The sequence below is a fragment of the Panthera pardus genome, unplaced genomic scaffold (assembly GCF_024362965.1).
Source record: "Panthera pardus isolate Hobbes unplaced genomic scaffold, ASM2436296v1 HiC_scaffold_8, whole genome shotgun sequence".
Lineage (NCBI taxonomy): Eukaryota > Metazoa > Chordata > Mammalia > Carnivora > Felidae > Panthera > Panthera pardus.
Genome location: NW_026527013.1, coordinates 52,977,199 through 52,990,375, shown reverse-complemented (window position 1 = coordinate 52,990,375; position 13,177 = coordinate 52,977,199). Strand labels below are relative to the sequence as shown.

Below are 13,177 nucleotides of genomic sequence, written 5' to 3'. Positions count from 1 at the left end.
GACCGTGGGTGCCAAATTTAAGTCTGAGTCATCTCTGTGCCCTCAGCCCCAAGAACCAGGGAGCTGCTCAAGAACCAGTTACTGAATGCTCTAGAAATATGCTCCAGCTATGAGTGCTACAGAAAAGCATTTCCCTGTGTCCTCCCCTCTGCTCATTAGCCTGGGAGCACTTGTCACAGTGGGGCTTGAGAGGTCTGCCCTGGCACTCACAGGGCTATGCCTGCGTGCCCTCCCTTGTCTGGCCAGCCCTCCAAAGGGTAGTCTGTCCCTCTCTCTGACCCTGCCAGGCCTGGTTCTCACCTAGCCAAAAATAAAAGGAGCTAAAGGCAGCCCAGCAATTAGGCATGAGAATGAAATAAAGGCATCCAGACCTGAAGAAGTAAAACCTCTCTGTTTGCAGATGACAAGATCTTACATACACAAAATCCCAAGGATTCTATAAGAAAATGATCAAAGCTAATAAACGATTTTAGGGGGCCTATGTCCTCAATCTGGGATGGGAAGGGCCCTACTGCCACTGGATCCACCTTCCTGTGTCATTTGCCATCACACCTTCCTTTCCATGGCTCTTTGCACCAGCACATGGAGTGTCCTGTTCAAGGCTGCCTGCTTTGCCCTCAGGGCGCTGTATCTGGGCAGTGCCTTTGTCTGGAATGTTTCTCTCCCACCATTGCCTTATTTGTAAACCCTAGAAATAAGAGCTACGTCTATTGAGGTTAAGTGTTCATCATGTATAATCTCACAGCAACCCCATCAGGAAGGAACTATCATTATCACCCACATTTTTCATATGAAACTCTGTTCCTGTCCCTTGCCCAGACTGCATGGTTCCATGGCCCAGCTGGGCTTTGAATCCAGGGCTTCCAGACTCCAACATCCAAGTTCCTAACTAAAAATCTGGGAAGATAAGAGAGAACCCATTCCCCTGGATAGATGTGTCTCTTCCCTTCCTAATGCCAAGGCTGGCGTTTAGGTGCTGACTCTGCAGCGTGGTCATTTGTCTGGAGCTTTTCTCTTTCCTGTTAGGCAGGAGGTTCCTTGGCAACAGGAGCCATGCCCTCATCAGCTTTATAGCCTCATATGCCAGCACTGCTCAGCACACAGTAGGTACACATATTGTAGGGCATCAGCAAGGATGGAACAATACAGTGGGGGAACAATACACTAAGGAGAACATATGCCTGTTCCTTTTTGCATGTACAGGAGAGATGACATCACTCATATGTGGGGTACGAGGCTAATCTGGCAGGCACACGTTGTGGTGGGGGGAAGGCTGTCCCCTTCCCTGCTGATGCTCCCCGTGTGTCCAATCCCCATCCTCTGCAAATCTGCAGAGGACCCACCCTAAAGAGAAGAGCCCATTCTTTGTGGCACAGGATTTGTCCACTCATGTTTATTTACTGTGTGTCTGGCTCATAGTAGGTGCTTGGTAAATATTTGTTGAATGAATTTGCTGTGTGACTTTCAGCTTCTCTGGACCTCCTCTGTCAAACAAAGGGGTTGCACTAGATCAGATGCTTTCAAATCCCACACCACTTTCCTTGGTAGTTCAACTACTGGTTCTTATATATATATATAAAAAGTTTATAATCAGATAAAAGCAGATTGCTCTGACTAGTGGGGGAGGAATGGGGGTCCCAGAGCCCTATCTGCTTGACTCTTGTGACCTTCTTTGCCCTGGTATGCCCAGAAATTCCTCAGAGTACAGTTTGATAACAATTGAGCTAGAGGAACTCTAAAAGTCCTTATGGCTATAAAATTCAGACTTCTCTTGAAGGAACATCTGCATTTTAGAGAGTGGCTCTGAAAATGGAAAACCCTTTCTGACACATTTGGACAACTATCATCGCATGTCTAATGTGCTTGAATGGTGGAATGTGAGGCACCTTGATTGGAAGGGAGAGGTGGAGTTGACTCAGGATGGAGGATGGATTCTTCCCAGTGCCTTGACACCACACTGGTATAGAGGACCACTTGCTCTGCCTGGACATGTATGTAATTTGGCCCTGGCCACACAATGTGTCAGCAGTCAGCAACCTGAACCACTGTACTTTCTTGTCAGCCTCCCATCTTTTTCCTAAATGGGAATCTGCTTCAATCCTACTTTTTTCCACTGATTTTTCCCCCTCTTTCTGTTTGCCAGAACTCAGTAAAACCTCCACTGATTGTAACAATTTAAATAGAGAAGTAAACTCAGAGGAAGTTGAACAAATGGATGAATGACAGGCAAATAGCCTTAGATTTTGGTATTTCAGTTAAAATTCCATACAACTCTTGGGTTTTATAATAACATGGGAACCACTTAGCTTCTTATGAAAACAATCACAGACACTAGGAAATAATCATAGTCTTCATAAATGGTTACCAAGAGAACCTTCCTAATCCAGGGAAGTTACAGCTGTGAATATACAGCATGTTTTGGTTCCTTGTCTTGATCCAACCCTGGCTGTCCCTCACCCCCACCCTGACCCTTGCCTCCTGCTGCTTTGCTATTCCCCCAGTTCCTGAGCCCAGGGTGTAGATGTTAAAGAGAGGTGTTAGCTAACTGCCATCAGAACAACTACACAATAATTGGAATAAAGGATTAATGCACAATTTGAAGGAGAAACTGATATAATCATGTTCAGAGTGGCATCACTCAAAGGGTGGAAGCAATCCACCAACAGATGAATGAATAAACACAATGTGGTCTGTGCATATAATGGAATATCATTCAGCCTCAAAAAGGAATGAAATTCTGATACATACTACAACCGAGATGAGCCTAGAGGAAATTGTACTAAGTGAAAAAGCAAGTCACAAAAGACAAACATTGTACGATTCTATCCTTAGGGCAAATCTGTGGAGACAGAAAGTCGAATGATGGCTGCCAAGGCTAGGGAAAGGGGGAATGGGAAGTTACTGTTTGATGGGTACAGAGGTTTAATTTTGTAAGATGAAAAAGGTTCTAGAGATGGATGGTGGTGATGGCTGCATGATAATGTGAATACACTTAATGTTGCTGAACTATACACATAAAAATAGTGAAAATATAAGTTTTATGTTCTGTTCATTTTTCCACAATAAGAGAGAAAGAGAAAGAAAGACAGAAAGAAAGACAGAAAGAAAAAGAGAGAAAGAAAGAAAAGAAAACAAATGCAAAAAGAAAAGAAAGGAAGGAACAAAGAGAGAGAAAGAGAGAAAGAGAGAAAGAAAGAAAGAAAGAAAGAAAGAAAGAAAAAGAAGGAAAGAAAAGAAAGAAAGAAAGAAAGAAAGAAAGAAAGAAAGAAAGAAAGAAAAAGAAAAAGGAAGGGAGGGAAGGGAAGGGAAGGGAAGGGAAGGGAAGGGAAGGGAAGGGAAGGGAAGGGAAGGGAGAGAAACAGAGAAACAGGTCAAACAACTCCTTGCAGCATTCTGGGGTGGGGAGGTGTCTAACATGAAAGGATTTGTCAGTTGAAGGGGATTCTTAGAATCTTCCTGAGAATTCAAGGTAGATTGAATGTGAATGTCTAGTAGACGCCAGTGCACTGACTGAATTATATTTTACATTTTCTTACGAACTCCTTTTCGCATGTCCAGATATTCAGGGAGCAGCAACCTCAGTGACTCCTCCATCTGACTTAGTCTCTCCTCTCAGTACAGTCAAGGAATCAAGGGTCGGGTGTGTCTTTCCCTGTTCTGAGGAAGCAGGATTGTGAAGGACACTGGCTAGGAAAAACGACTATGAGAGGCAGGGAACCCTTCCCGGGTCACTGCTCTCCACTTGTCTGTTCTTTAAGCTCACACAGCCTGGTAAAGGCAGTAGAAAGGTGGGAGAGGCAAACAAGGCTTGTGGGAGGCAGCCCAAGCCTAGAAGGGTAAAAGCAGCACTATTTTCCCAACATAAGACAACAGGAAGCAATTTACTGTCTCCGTCTTGTGTCTCCAGTGCATTTTCACCTGCTACAGGCATGCACAGGAAGGCACTGGGGACTCCACACCTCTCACTGCCTGCTGCTTCCTGGGGCCACGGGAGGCTCTGCTCTGTTGGAGGAAACACAAGTATGAGCAGGTTCAGCCCCGAGTGCCACAGGTCCCAGCAAGCAGCTACCAGCCTCAGTGATAGTTCTTACAGAGGACAGGATTTTCAGGAGAATCAGGAGGCACTGGACCTCAGACAAGCGACTTTGGCAAAATCACCAAGCACGTCAGGGGTGGAGGTGAAGACTTCACCCGGGGCTCCTTACCCCCAGGTCTGCTTCTTTCCAGGACCACCAACTCACATTTATAGCTCTTACTAGAATCCAGGTGTGGTGCTAGGGGATTATACGCATTGTCTTGTTAAATGGCCAGCACAATGCTAGGAGCTAAGTACTTTTAAAATTTCTTTTCCAGATAAGGAAACCAGGGCTTAGAGAGGTTAAGTAATGTCACAGGACACAGAGCTGACAGGAGGCAGAACCTGAATTTTTATCTGATTGTATACAATACCTCCTCACTTCTTACTTTAAAAGCGTTTTTTTTTAACAAAAAAAAAAAAGCAAGCCTGACCAGTCCCTGAACTCTCTGCCTCCTGTGTCTTTGCTCACGCAGTTCCCTTTTGTTGCACCACAATTCTACAAAATGTACTGACCTCCTGACCTGCTGAGATCCTGCCCAACCCAAAGGCCCAGCTCAAGTGCTACCCCTACTGAGGTGCTTTTCTGATTCCTACCACCTGACCCGGTCAGAACCTCTGTCATCTCTCAGCATGACAGCCTTTTGCACACTTCTTTCCTTTTCTTTAGTACATTCTATCTTAATTTTTTGGTCTAAGTAATAATAGTCTAAGGTCAGTTATCACCAGGGAGCACTTGTATTGTGTTGGCCATGCAAAGGACTTACATTTAATATGTAAGCCTCTATTATCATGTCCGTTTTATAGACTTGGAAACTGCTAAGAAGCTCAAGGTCACCCAGTTAGCAAGAAACAAAGCTAGGCATTCATTCAATCAAGTAATCAATCAATATTAAGGGTCTATAATACACTAGACATATACTAGATGTTGGGAAAATAGCAGTAACCAAGTCAGACAAAGTTCCCATCCATTCTGGTGGGCAGAGCCAGTTTATAAAAAAACAAAAAAACAAAACAGTAAACAAATACTACATTAGGCAGTGATAAATGCTCTGAGAAAACAAGAAGGTTATTATGGCTGGGGTCAGTGTGCTATTGTATAAAGGATGGTCAGGGTGATGTGGTGGCACTTGGGCAGAGGCCTAAGGAAGTGAGGGAATGAGTTATGCAAAGGTCTAGAAGAAAGCATCACAGGAGGCGGGAACAGCCTGTGCAAAGGCCCTGGGGTGGACACATCTTTCACATGTTTGATAAACACCAAGGATATCAGTATGGCTGGAGCTGAGTGACAGAGGAAGGCAGAGGAGTGGCAGGGATTAGTTCACATGGGGCCTTGCAGATGTGGTAGGTACTTTGGTTTTGACTTTGAGTGAGATGAGAAGCTGCTGGAAGATGGTTCCCAGAACCCATGCTCTTCATTACTATGCCATATGGTCTGATTGTTATTTGCATGAATGCCAAAAGGTACTTGTGGACATTTTCTCATTAAACCCAGCATGATGGCAGCTATATAGCCTGAAAACAACCCCGATCTAACAGGGATGGCATGACCATCCCTTTGGTTGTCAGGAGAGTCTGTGGCCCCCACAGCACAGGACTGGTGAGGTCCTGTGATGGCCTCAGTGGGTCCTCTAACTGGACTCGGCAAAGTGTAAACTTGCTAGGCCTGTCCCTGGAGTGGTCTCAGCCCCTCCATGAAACGTGTCCTTCGCTTGAAAGAAGCAGAGAAAAAAAGGTAACTTCTGTAATGACTCACGAGAGAGAAATGAAAATTGTGTCCAGGCTGGAAAACAATCCATTTGAAAGTCACACATTTGCTTCCAGAATATATATATACAAAGCTTTTTCTTTTTCCTTCTCATTAGAAGTATGTCAGAGCCTTCTCACATAGACTGCCTCACAGCATGACAGAGACCAAGTCCTGAAATTCCTGCCTTTGTTCCTGCTGCAGTTCTCTCTGAGGCAAAAATACAGTGCTGGGGATGTGCCCAGGCCCCTGCCCCTGAGCCTGACTGGCAAGTGCCATCTGACAGCAGCAGGCACATGCTCTGGTGGTCCTAGGACAATCCTGGTTGCAAATATTCTCCTGAAGGGTACCCCCCTACGAACCAACCATTCCCCAACTCTGGAGGCCACAGGAACCATTGAGGAGCCTGTCAAAAGGCAGGTTTCGGGGAACTGGACCCAGGAGGTCTGGCATGAGGCCCAGAAGCTGCATTTCAAATAAGGAGTCCCGGATGATTCTGATCTGAAACACTGCCACAAACCATAGGAACAAGGCCAGGAGCTGCATGCATCTAAGCTTACAGGAAGTGGCCCCAGATCCTTTCTCAAGAAGGATGTTTTAGTTCCTGGCAGGGCTGAGAACTCTCCTAGGCAAATCTCAGCAGAGAAGAGTCTTGAAAGCCCACTCCTTGCTGAGGTCCATCCCAGCGCTCTGCATTTATTATCCTGACTTGAGCTTCCAACACTGCCCACGGTTTGCTCTTTGGGTCCTGAGGCCCACGCCCTGGGGTCTGGAGCTGCCCTGCCTACGGCCAGAACTGGGGAGGGTGTCAGACCTGCTCTGGTGTGAAAGGTAAAACAAGGTCTCATCCTGATTATGAAATACTATTTCATTTCTCATTGTGCTGAATTGATGTGGCGGCAATAACGTACTCCCCTAGCAGCTGGAAACAAAAGAGCTCAATGGGCAACGTCTGTGATTATTATAATCACTGCAATTGGGGGCCACTAGCTCTAGCGCCTGGCTGGCACCCCCTTCCTCAGGATTTACAACGTTGGCTTGAGAGCTCTGTTAGCTGCTTCCTTTAGGCACCAAATTTGCTAATTAAAAATTTCCCATGTGCGTTCATTTTTATCTCTGGTCTGGTCCCTACTTGTCCGTTTGGTCTAAGGAATTCTCCTCCCCAAGCCTTCTCTTTTGTTATTTCTAATCTCTTCACTTGCTTGCTTGATATTTTCTCTTATCCTGCTTTCTTTTTTTCCTCATAGCACCCAGCACGACTGAAATAGATTTATTTGCTTGCTACTTTATCTTCTATCTCAATCCCCCTAGCAGGTAAGCTCATTGGGAGCTGACCTTTTATCTTGTTCATCGCTGGATTTTGATGCTTGGCACATAACAGGCACTGCATCAATATTTGCTGAGTGAATGAATAAGTGAATGAATGATGTTATTATACTGAGAGTCCATGGAATTATCTCTAACTCCATGGTGCTCCATTCATTGGATCCAGGGGTCTTTGGGGGACTAAATGAATATACCAAAAATAGGAAGTTTATTTAGTAGTTACTATGTACCAGGTGCATACATTATTTGTGGTTTTGTCCTCAAAGCAGTTTTTCAAAGTAGAGATTATGAACCCCATTTATGAGATGTAAAGACAAAGACAAAGCCACAGAGCTGGTAAGGGCAGAGGGGGGATTCAAACCCAAGTCATCTAATGCTAAGGTCTTCACTCTACCCATAAAGAGCTGGATTAGATTCTATCTACCTTGTGTTGACATTGGGATAGGACCCAGAGACAAGCACGACATACCCCTACCCTCCACAAGTCGTGTCTACAGTCTATCTGGGGAGGCAGCAGAGTGACAATGGGCAGGGAATTGGAGTTAGCCTCCTAATCAGAGCTCCATCTCTTACTAGCTGAGCCTCAGGATCTTCCTCTGTAAAATGGAGTTAATAATTACTTCCCTGTAGGGATGTTCCACTGACACAATACACAAAGAGAGTATACCGAACAGAGCTTGGCATGTAGTAGAGACTCAATAGACAACTGGGCTGATTGGCTACCGCTGGAGAGACAAAACTCACATGAAAGTGCTGATCTAGCCCACTGGTTCCCAAACTTGTCTTCATGGAAGATGCCATGGACTGAATGCTTGCGTCCCCTCGATTCATATGTTGAAGCCCTAACTCCAATGTGATGGTATTTGGACATGGAGCTTTTAGGAGATAATGAGGTTTAGAGGAGGTTGTGAGAGTAGAGACCCCATGATAGGATTAGTGCCTTTATAAGATGAGGAAAAGACACCAGAGGGTCCTCTCTCTGCCATGAGAGGACACAGTGAGAAGGAGGCTGTCTGCAAGCCAGGAAGAAAGCCCTTGCCAAGAGCCTGACCATACTGACACTCTGGTCCTGGGCTTCCTACCCTCCAGAACAGTGAGAAGTAAATGTCTGTTGTTTACTCGCCCAGTCGATGGTACTTTGCTGTGGCAGCCTGAGCTAAGACAGAAGAGATTCTGGAAGTCACAGGGCTAAGAGGCAAACACTGTAAACTACTGATAGATTTAATTCCACCAAACAGACCAGAAGCAGTTTTATTATCAGATCAGATGTGCCGAGAAAAGAATAAAGAGCCTCTACATAAAAATTACCATCACGGGCACCTGTGTGGCTTAGTTAGTTGAACATCCAACTCTTGGTTTTGGCTCAGGTCATGATCCCAGGGTCGTGGGATCAAGCCCCACGTTGGTCTCTACACTGAGCATGGAGCCTATTTAAGATTCTCTCTCTCTCTTCCTCTGCCTCTCTCCCTTGCTTGTCCTCTCTCTCTCAAAAAAATTACCATCACAAATAAACAATTTCCAAATCTCTTTGCTAAGTACAGTTGACCCTTGCACAACATGGGAGTCACGGGACCAACCCCCCACCCCCCTGTACAGTCAAAAACCCATGTATAACTTTCGACTCACCCCAAACTTAACTATTAATGGCCTACTATTAGCTGGAAGCCTTACCGATAACATAAACAATCCATCAACACATATTTTATGTATGTATTAGATACTGTATTCTTATAGTAAGCTAGAGAAAAGAAAATGTGAAGAAAACCATAAGGAAGAGAAAATACATTTACAGTCTTATACTGTTAAAAAATCTATATGCGAGTGGACCCATGCAGTTCAAACCTGTGTTGTTCAAGGGTCAACTGTATTTCCTAATTGGGCTTTTTTTATTTTCCTATCAACATGAGCAATCCAAGGCAGATGAATGTGCAGGAAGCTGGCATTCTTACAGCTGTGGTGGGATAAATTAGGGCTCTCTTCCAGGAGTGCAGTTTGGTAATTTTTTTTGTACTCAAAGTCTTTAAAATATACATCCTTTTCCTCAGCAATCCTACTTCTGAGAATCTGTCATCCCACAGCATACAAAGAAGTGTTCACCAGAGTTGTTTCTATTATTGGAAAACCAGAAACTATATAAACAACAATCATTACGGGATTGGTTAAATATTGGCTCATGTGAACACTGAGAAAAAATGCAGCTGTTAATAATGATGTGGCTTTTTCTGTTGATGTGGGAAGATGTTCATGGCTGTCAAATTAAGAAGGGCACAAAATAGTGTATAATCATATTATGCAAAATTGGATGAGTGTGTATCCTGGGAGAAAAGTTTCCTGAAAATCCCCAGTTTTATCTCGGTAGGATTTTAAGTGACATTTTTTTTTAAGCTTTTGATTTAATAAATAGTATTGTGTCAGGACAAAGTTAAGCAAAAAAAAAGTCAATATAAAATTCATTTAAGGTAAAGTGTTAAGGGAAGAATGGGTACAACAAGAAACAGATGCGAAAAGATTGTGAAGGGAATCTGAAAGTTTGTAATATACACCCTTATACCATTTTATTTTTTAAATATTTTAAAGTGTATTTATTTTGAGAGTGAGAGAGCCTGCGAGCATACGGGGAAGGGGCGGGGTGGGGGGAGAGAGAGAGAAAGAGGGAGAGAGAGAATCCCAAGCAGGCTCCACTCCATTAGCACGGAGCCCAACAGTCATGACCCATGGTTAGAGGGTCGGCTCAAACCCACTAACCATGAGATCATGACCTGAGATGAAGTTGTACGCTTAATCCACTAAGCCACCCAGGCACCCCTGAAATACACAGTTTTAAGTTCTTCTTTGCCCCACTCTTGTATACACTGTACAATGTGGAAAGACTGTTCTCACCTTTAAACAATAAACTCCTGAATGAGGAAACCTCCCCCTTTTCTCTACCCACTGATCTGGTTTGGGTGGTCCACAAAACCCATCCCTCTTGACAGCTGTCAGGGCACAGGCTAGACAGACCCAGTGGACATGAGGGGATGGCCACCCCTGTCCCCTGGCTCTTGCAGTGGCTCCCTATCTCCTAGCCTCCCAAATGAGGGCAACAGTGTGTGCATATGGAAGGTTCACTTTGCAAAGACGGTCCTGATCATTTGTGCATCTTCCTGCAACAAATCTGGAAGGGAGGCCTTTTGATTACCACCCCCCTCCATTCTATAGACCAAGAAACCAAGGCTCAGAGAGGTAAAGTCTTGTCTAAGGTCACACAGCCAGTGAGCGGAAAAACTCAGACTCAAGCCCAGGTCTGTCTGAGTCTTGAACACGTCACTCTAAACCTCTGCCAAGTTCTGACTTGGCCTGGCCTTTGAGGGTCAGCGTGATCTGGCTTCCACCTGCCTTTCCTGGCTCCCCCTCCCACTGCCACTCCCTGCCTACCAACTCCTGACCCCCAAACTTCGATACACCCAAGTATCTCACACCTCCATGCCACTGCTCCTGCTGTTCCCCACCTCCAGGAATGCCCTTTCCACTGCAAATCTCCAGAGACTTCCACCCATCCTTCAACTCCCTAGCCAAGTGCTCCCCCCATGGGTTCCCTCTGCCACAGGACTTCACCCTGCTGTTATGGTCTGTCCTCCTGTCTGTTCTTTCCTACAAGTCTGCGAGGCCCTCGAAGTTACAGACGGTGTTTTCTGCCCCAGGTGCTGGGCATAGGGCCTGGCTCATGGCAGGCACCTGGGAATTCTCGAGTAGCTTGACAAAAGGCTTAAAAAGCCAGACAGACATAGTTTGAGCTCAGTTCCCCACCATACCAGCCGTGTGACCCTGGACAAGTCACTCTACCTCTCTGAGTCTCAGCTTCTGCGTCTATAAATTGTTGTGAGGACAAAATAACATGATTGTAGGCAAAGAGCTTGACCCAGTGAGCCCTCCACAAATATCAGCTATAATCATGATGATTTCAGTTGAGTAATGTATTTATAAATGAATCTGGCCACAGGTGCAGGGGGAGCCAGGTGGTAGGAGGAGTGGGATCAGGTACTGAAAGAAAGTCCAGGTCAGAGGCCAATTCTGGTATCCAAGGATGGGAGAACAGCCAACCATAAGTGGCAATCCATGTCAAAAGTCAGAGGCTGGGTGTACTCTAGCTTTGCAGCCAGGTGGACCACAGGGACAGGGGATCCAGGACCTGAGTAAAGTCCAACTCCAAGGCGAGAGACCTCTGACGGCAGCAAAAAGAAGTTTGTGAGCCTAGGATTTGGGGGCAGAACTGCTACCCACAGTGGCCAACATCCACGTGCCAGGGGCTTGCTAAGCGCTTTCCATGCATTATCTGACTTCATCTTCACAGCGACCTATTTGTGTCCCATTTCATACAGGAAGAAACTGAGGCCCAGCCAGGTTAAGAAACTTGCCCAAAGACACAGCTGGTGAGGGTGGAGTCAGGATTCGAACCCAGGCAGTCTGGTTCCAGAAAACTGCTTCTGGCCCTCCTACCCACATAAGGGGACCTGGGCAGGGCAGAGCCTGTGCGTGGGGGTCCAAGGGCCCAGAACGAGGTGATCCCGCGTCAGGGATTATGTGATCTGAGTCGTTTGTGCACAGTGTGTTCTACCTGGGCTGGGTTGTCCTTCTTCAGCAGAAAGGATTGATCCCTGGAGAGCGGCCAGAGGCAGCTTGGTGAGTGGCGGTGCATACATTTTCCATATCCTCAGACCCACCTACTGAGAGGAGCGGCACCGAGGAGGGTCCTGTGTCACCAGCCAAACTGCCTCCAAATTGCCTTCTTCATTAACTGTACAAATTTGCATCTTAATTAGGCTTAATGGAATACAATTACCAGACCCCAAGTTTCTCTGTCTGATTCCAAGCAAGGATGCCACAGAGGCAGGCCAGAAGCCAAAAACACGGGGCTGAGGGGCGTGTGCCCGGGCTCTCCCTGCGGGAAATCTTGCACCTGGAAGAGGAGGCTCGTGGCAGGCGGGTGGTGTGGGGATGGCAGCTGCCGTGTCCAGGCCCTTGAGGTGAGAAGCTGAGGAGGGCCTGGGCTTTGGAACTGAATGTGGTAGGATGCCCAGCGCCACCTCTGACCAGCTGTGGGGCCATGCTTACTTGCCTTCTCTGAGCCTCAGTTTTCTCCTGCATAAAATGGAATGGCGAAAATATTTACCCCTGGGTGGCTTCCAGGATTGAATGAGATCACAGGTATGACAGGCACAGAACCTAGAATCTAGTTTGCTCTCTTTCTCATGCAATCTCTTTGCTCACTCTGGACTCAGGAGGTCATGTGGTGCTGATCCCCGTCTACTCCTCCCAGGATTCAGTGAATATCGCCTTCTATGACCCTCTCCATGCTCTAACCACACATACCTCTGAGCCCTGGGAAAGATCGAAGCTCCTTCCTGCCTCAAGGGCTTTGAAAGTGCTTTTCCCTCTGCTTGATCATCCGGCTCCCGACTCTCTGCTTCGTTAATACTTACTCATGCTTCCAATCTGAACTCAAGGGTCACCTCTTCCAGGAAGTCTTCCCTAGCCCAGACTTGACTCTCCTAATACCATTTATGTGTGGGGGTGTTTCACTAGGGTCTCTCTCTCCCCTACTAGACAATAAGCTCCCTGAGCGTGGGCAACACTTACATTGTGTTCTCTGTTGTTTCTCTAGCTCCTGGCTTAGGGTTTATCACACGGGTCCTGTATTCATATTAAATGTGCACATCTCCCTGAGCCTCAGTGAATGCATCTGTCGAATGAGAATCATAACCCCCTCCCTCACGTCATGTTATTGTAAACAAATTGGGGGGCACCCGGGTGGCTCAGTCAGTTGAGCGTCCGACTTTGTGTCAGGGCATGATCTTGTGGTTCGTGAGCTCGAGCACCACGTCAGGCTCACTGTCAGTGCAGAGCTAGATTCAGATCCTCTGTCCCCTTCTCTGTCTGCCCCTGGCCCGCTCATGCTCTCTCTCTCTCAAAAATTTAAAAAAAAAAAAACAAAAACCAACTTCAGAAAAACCCCACAATTTTTGGCACACAATAGGTCCCAATGGACCATC

The 13,177-nt window shown here is 46.1% G+C and overlaps 1 protein-coding gene across 3 annotated transcripts in view; it reads right to left on the bottom strand.

The window, feature by feature from the left end:
* HRH1 (histamine receptor H1) overlaps positions 1-13,177 on the bottom strand; it is a 78,738-nt gene that overhangs the window by 20,985 nt on the left and 44,576 nt on the right. Inside the window, exon 2 of one of the 3 annotated variants that reach the window (XM_019428144.2) lies at positions 3,886-4,002. The exons of the other annotated variants lie outside the window; for them this stretch is intronic. Coding sequence (XP_019283689.1) covers positions 3,886-3,931 — 46 coding nt within the window. The 5' untranslated portion in view covers positions 3,932-4,002. The remainder of the gene's footprint in view (positions 1-3,885; positions 4,003-13,177) is intronic. 3 annotated transcript variants of the gene reach the window in all.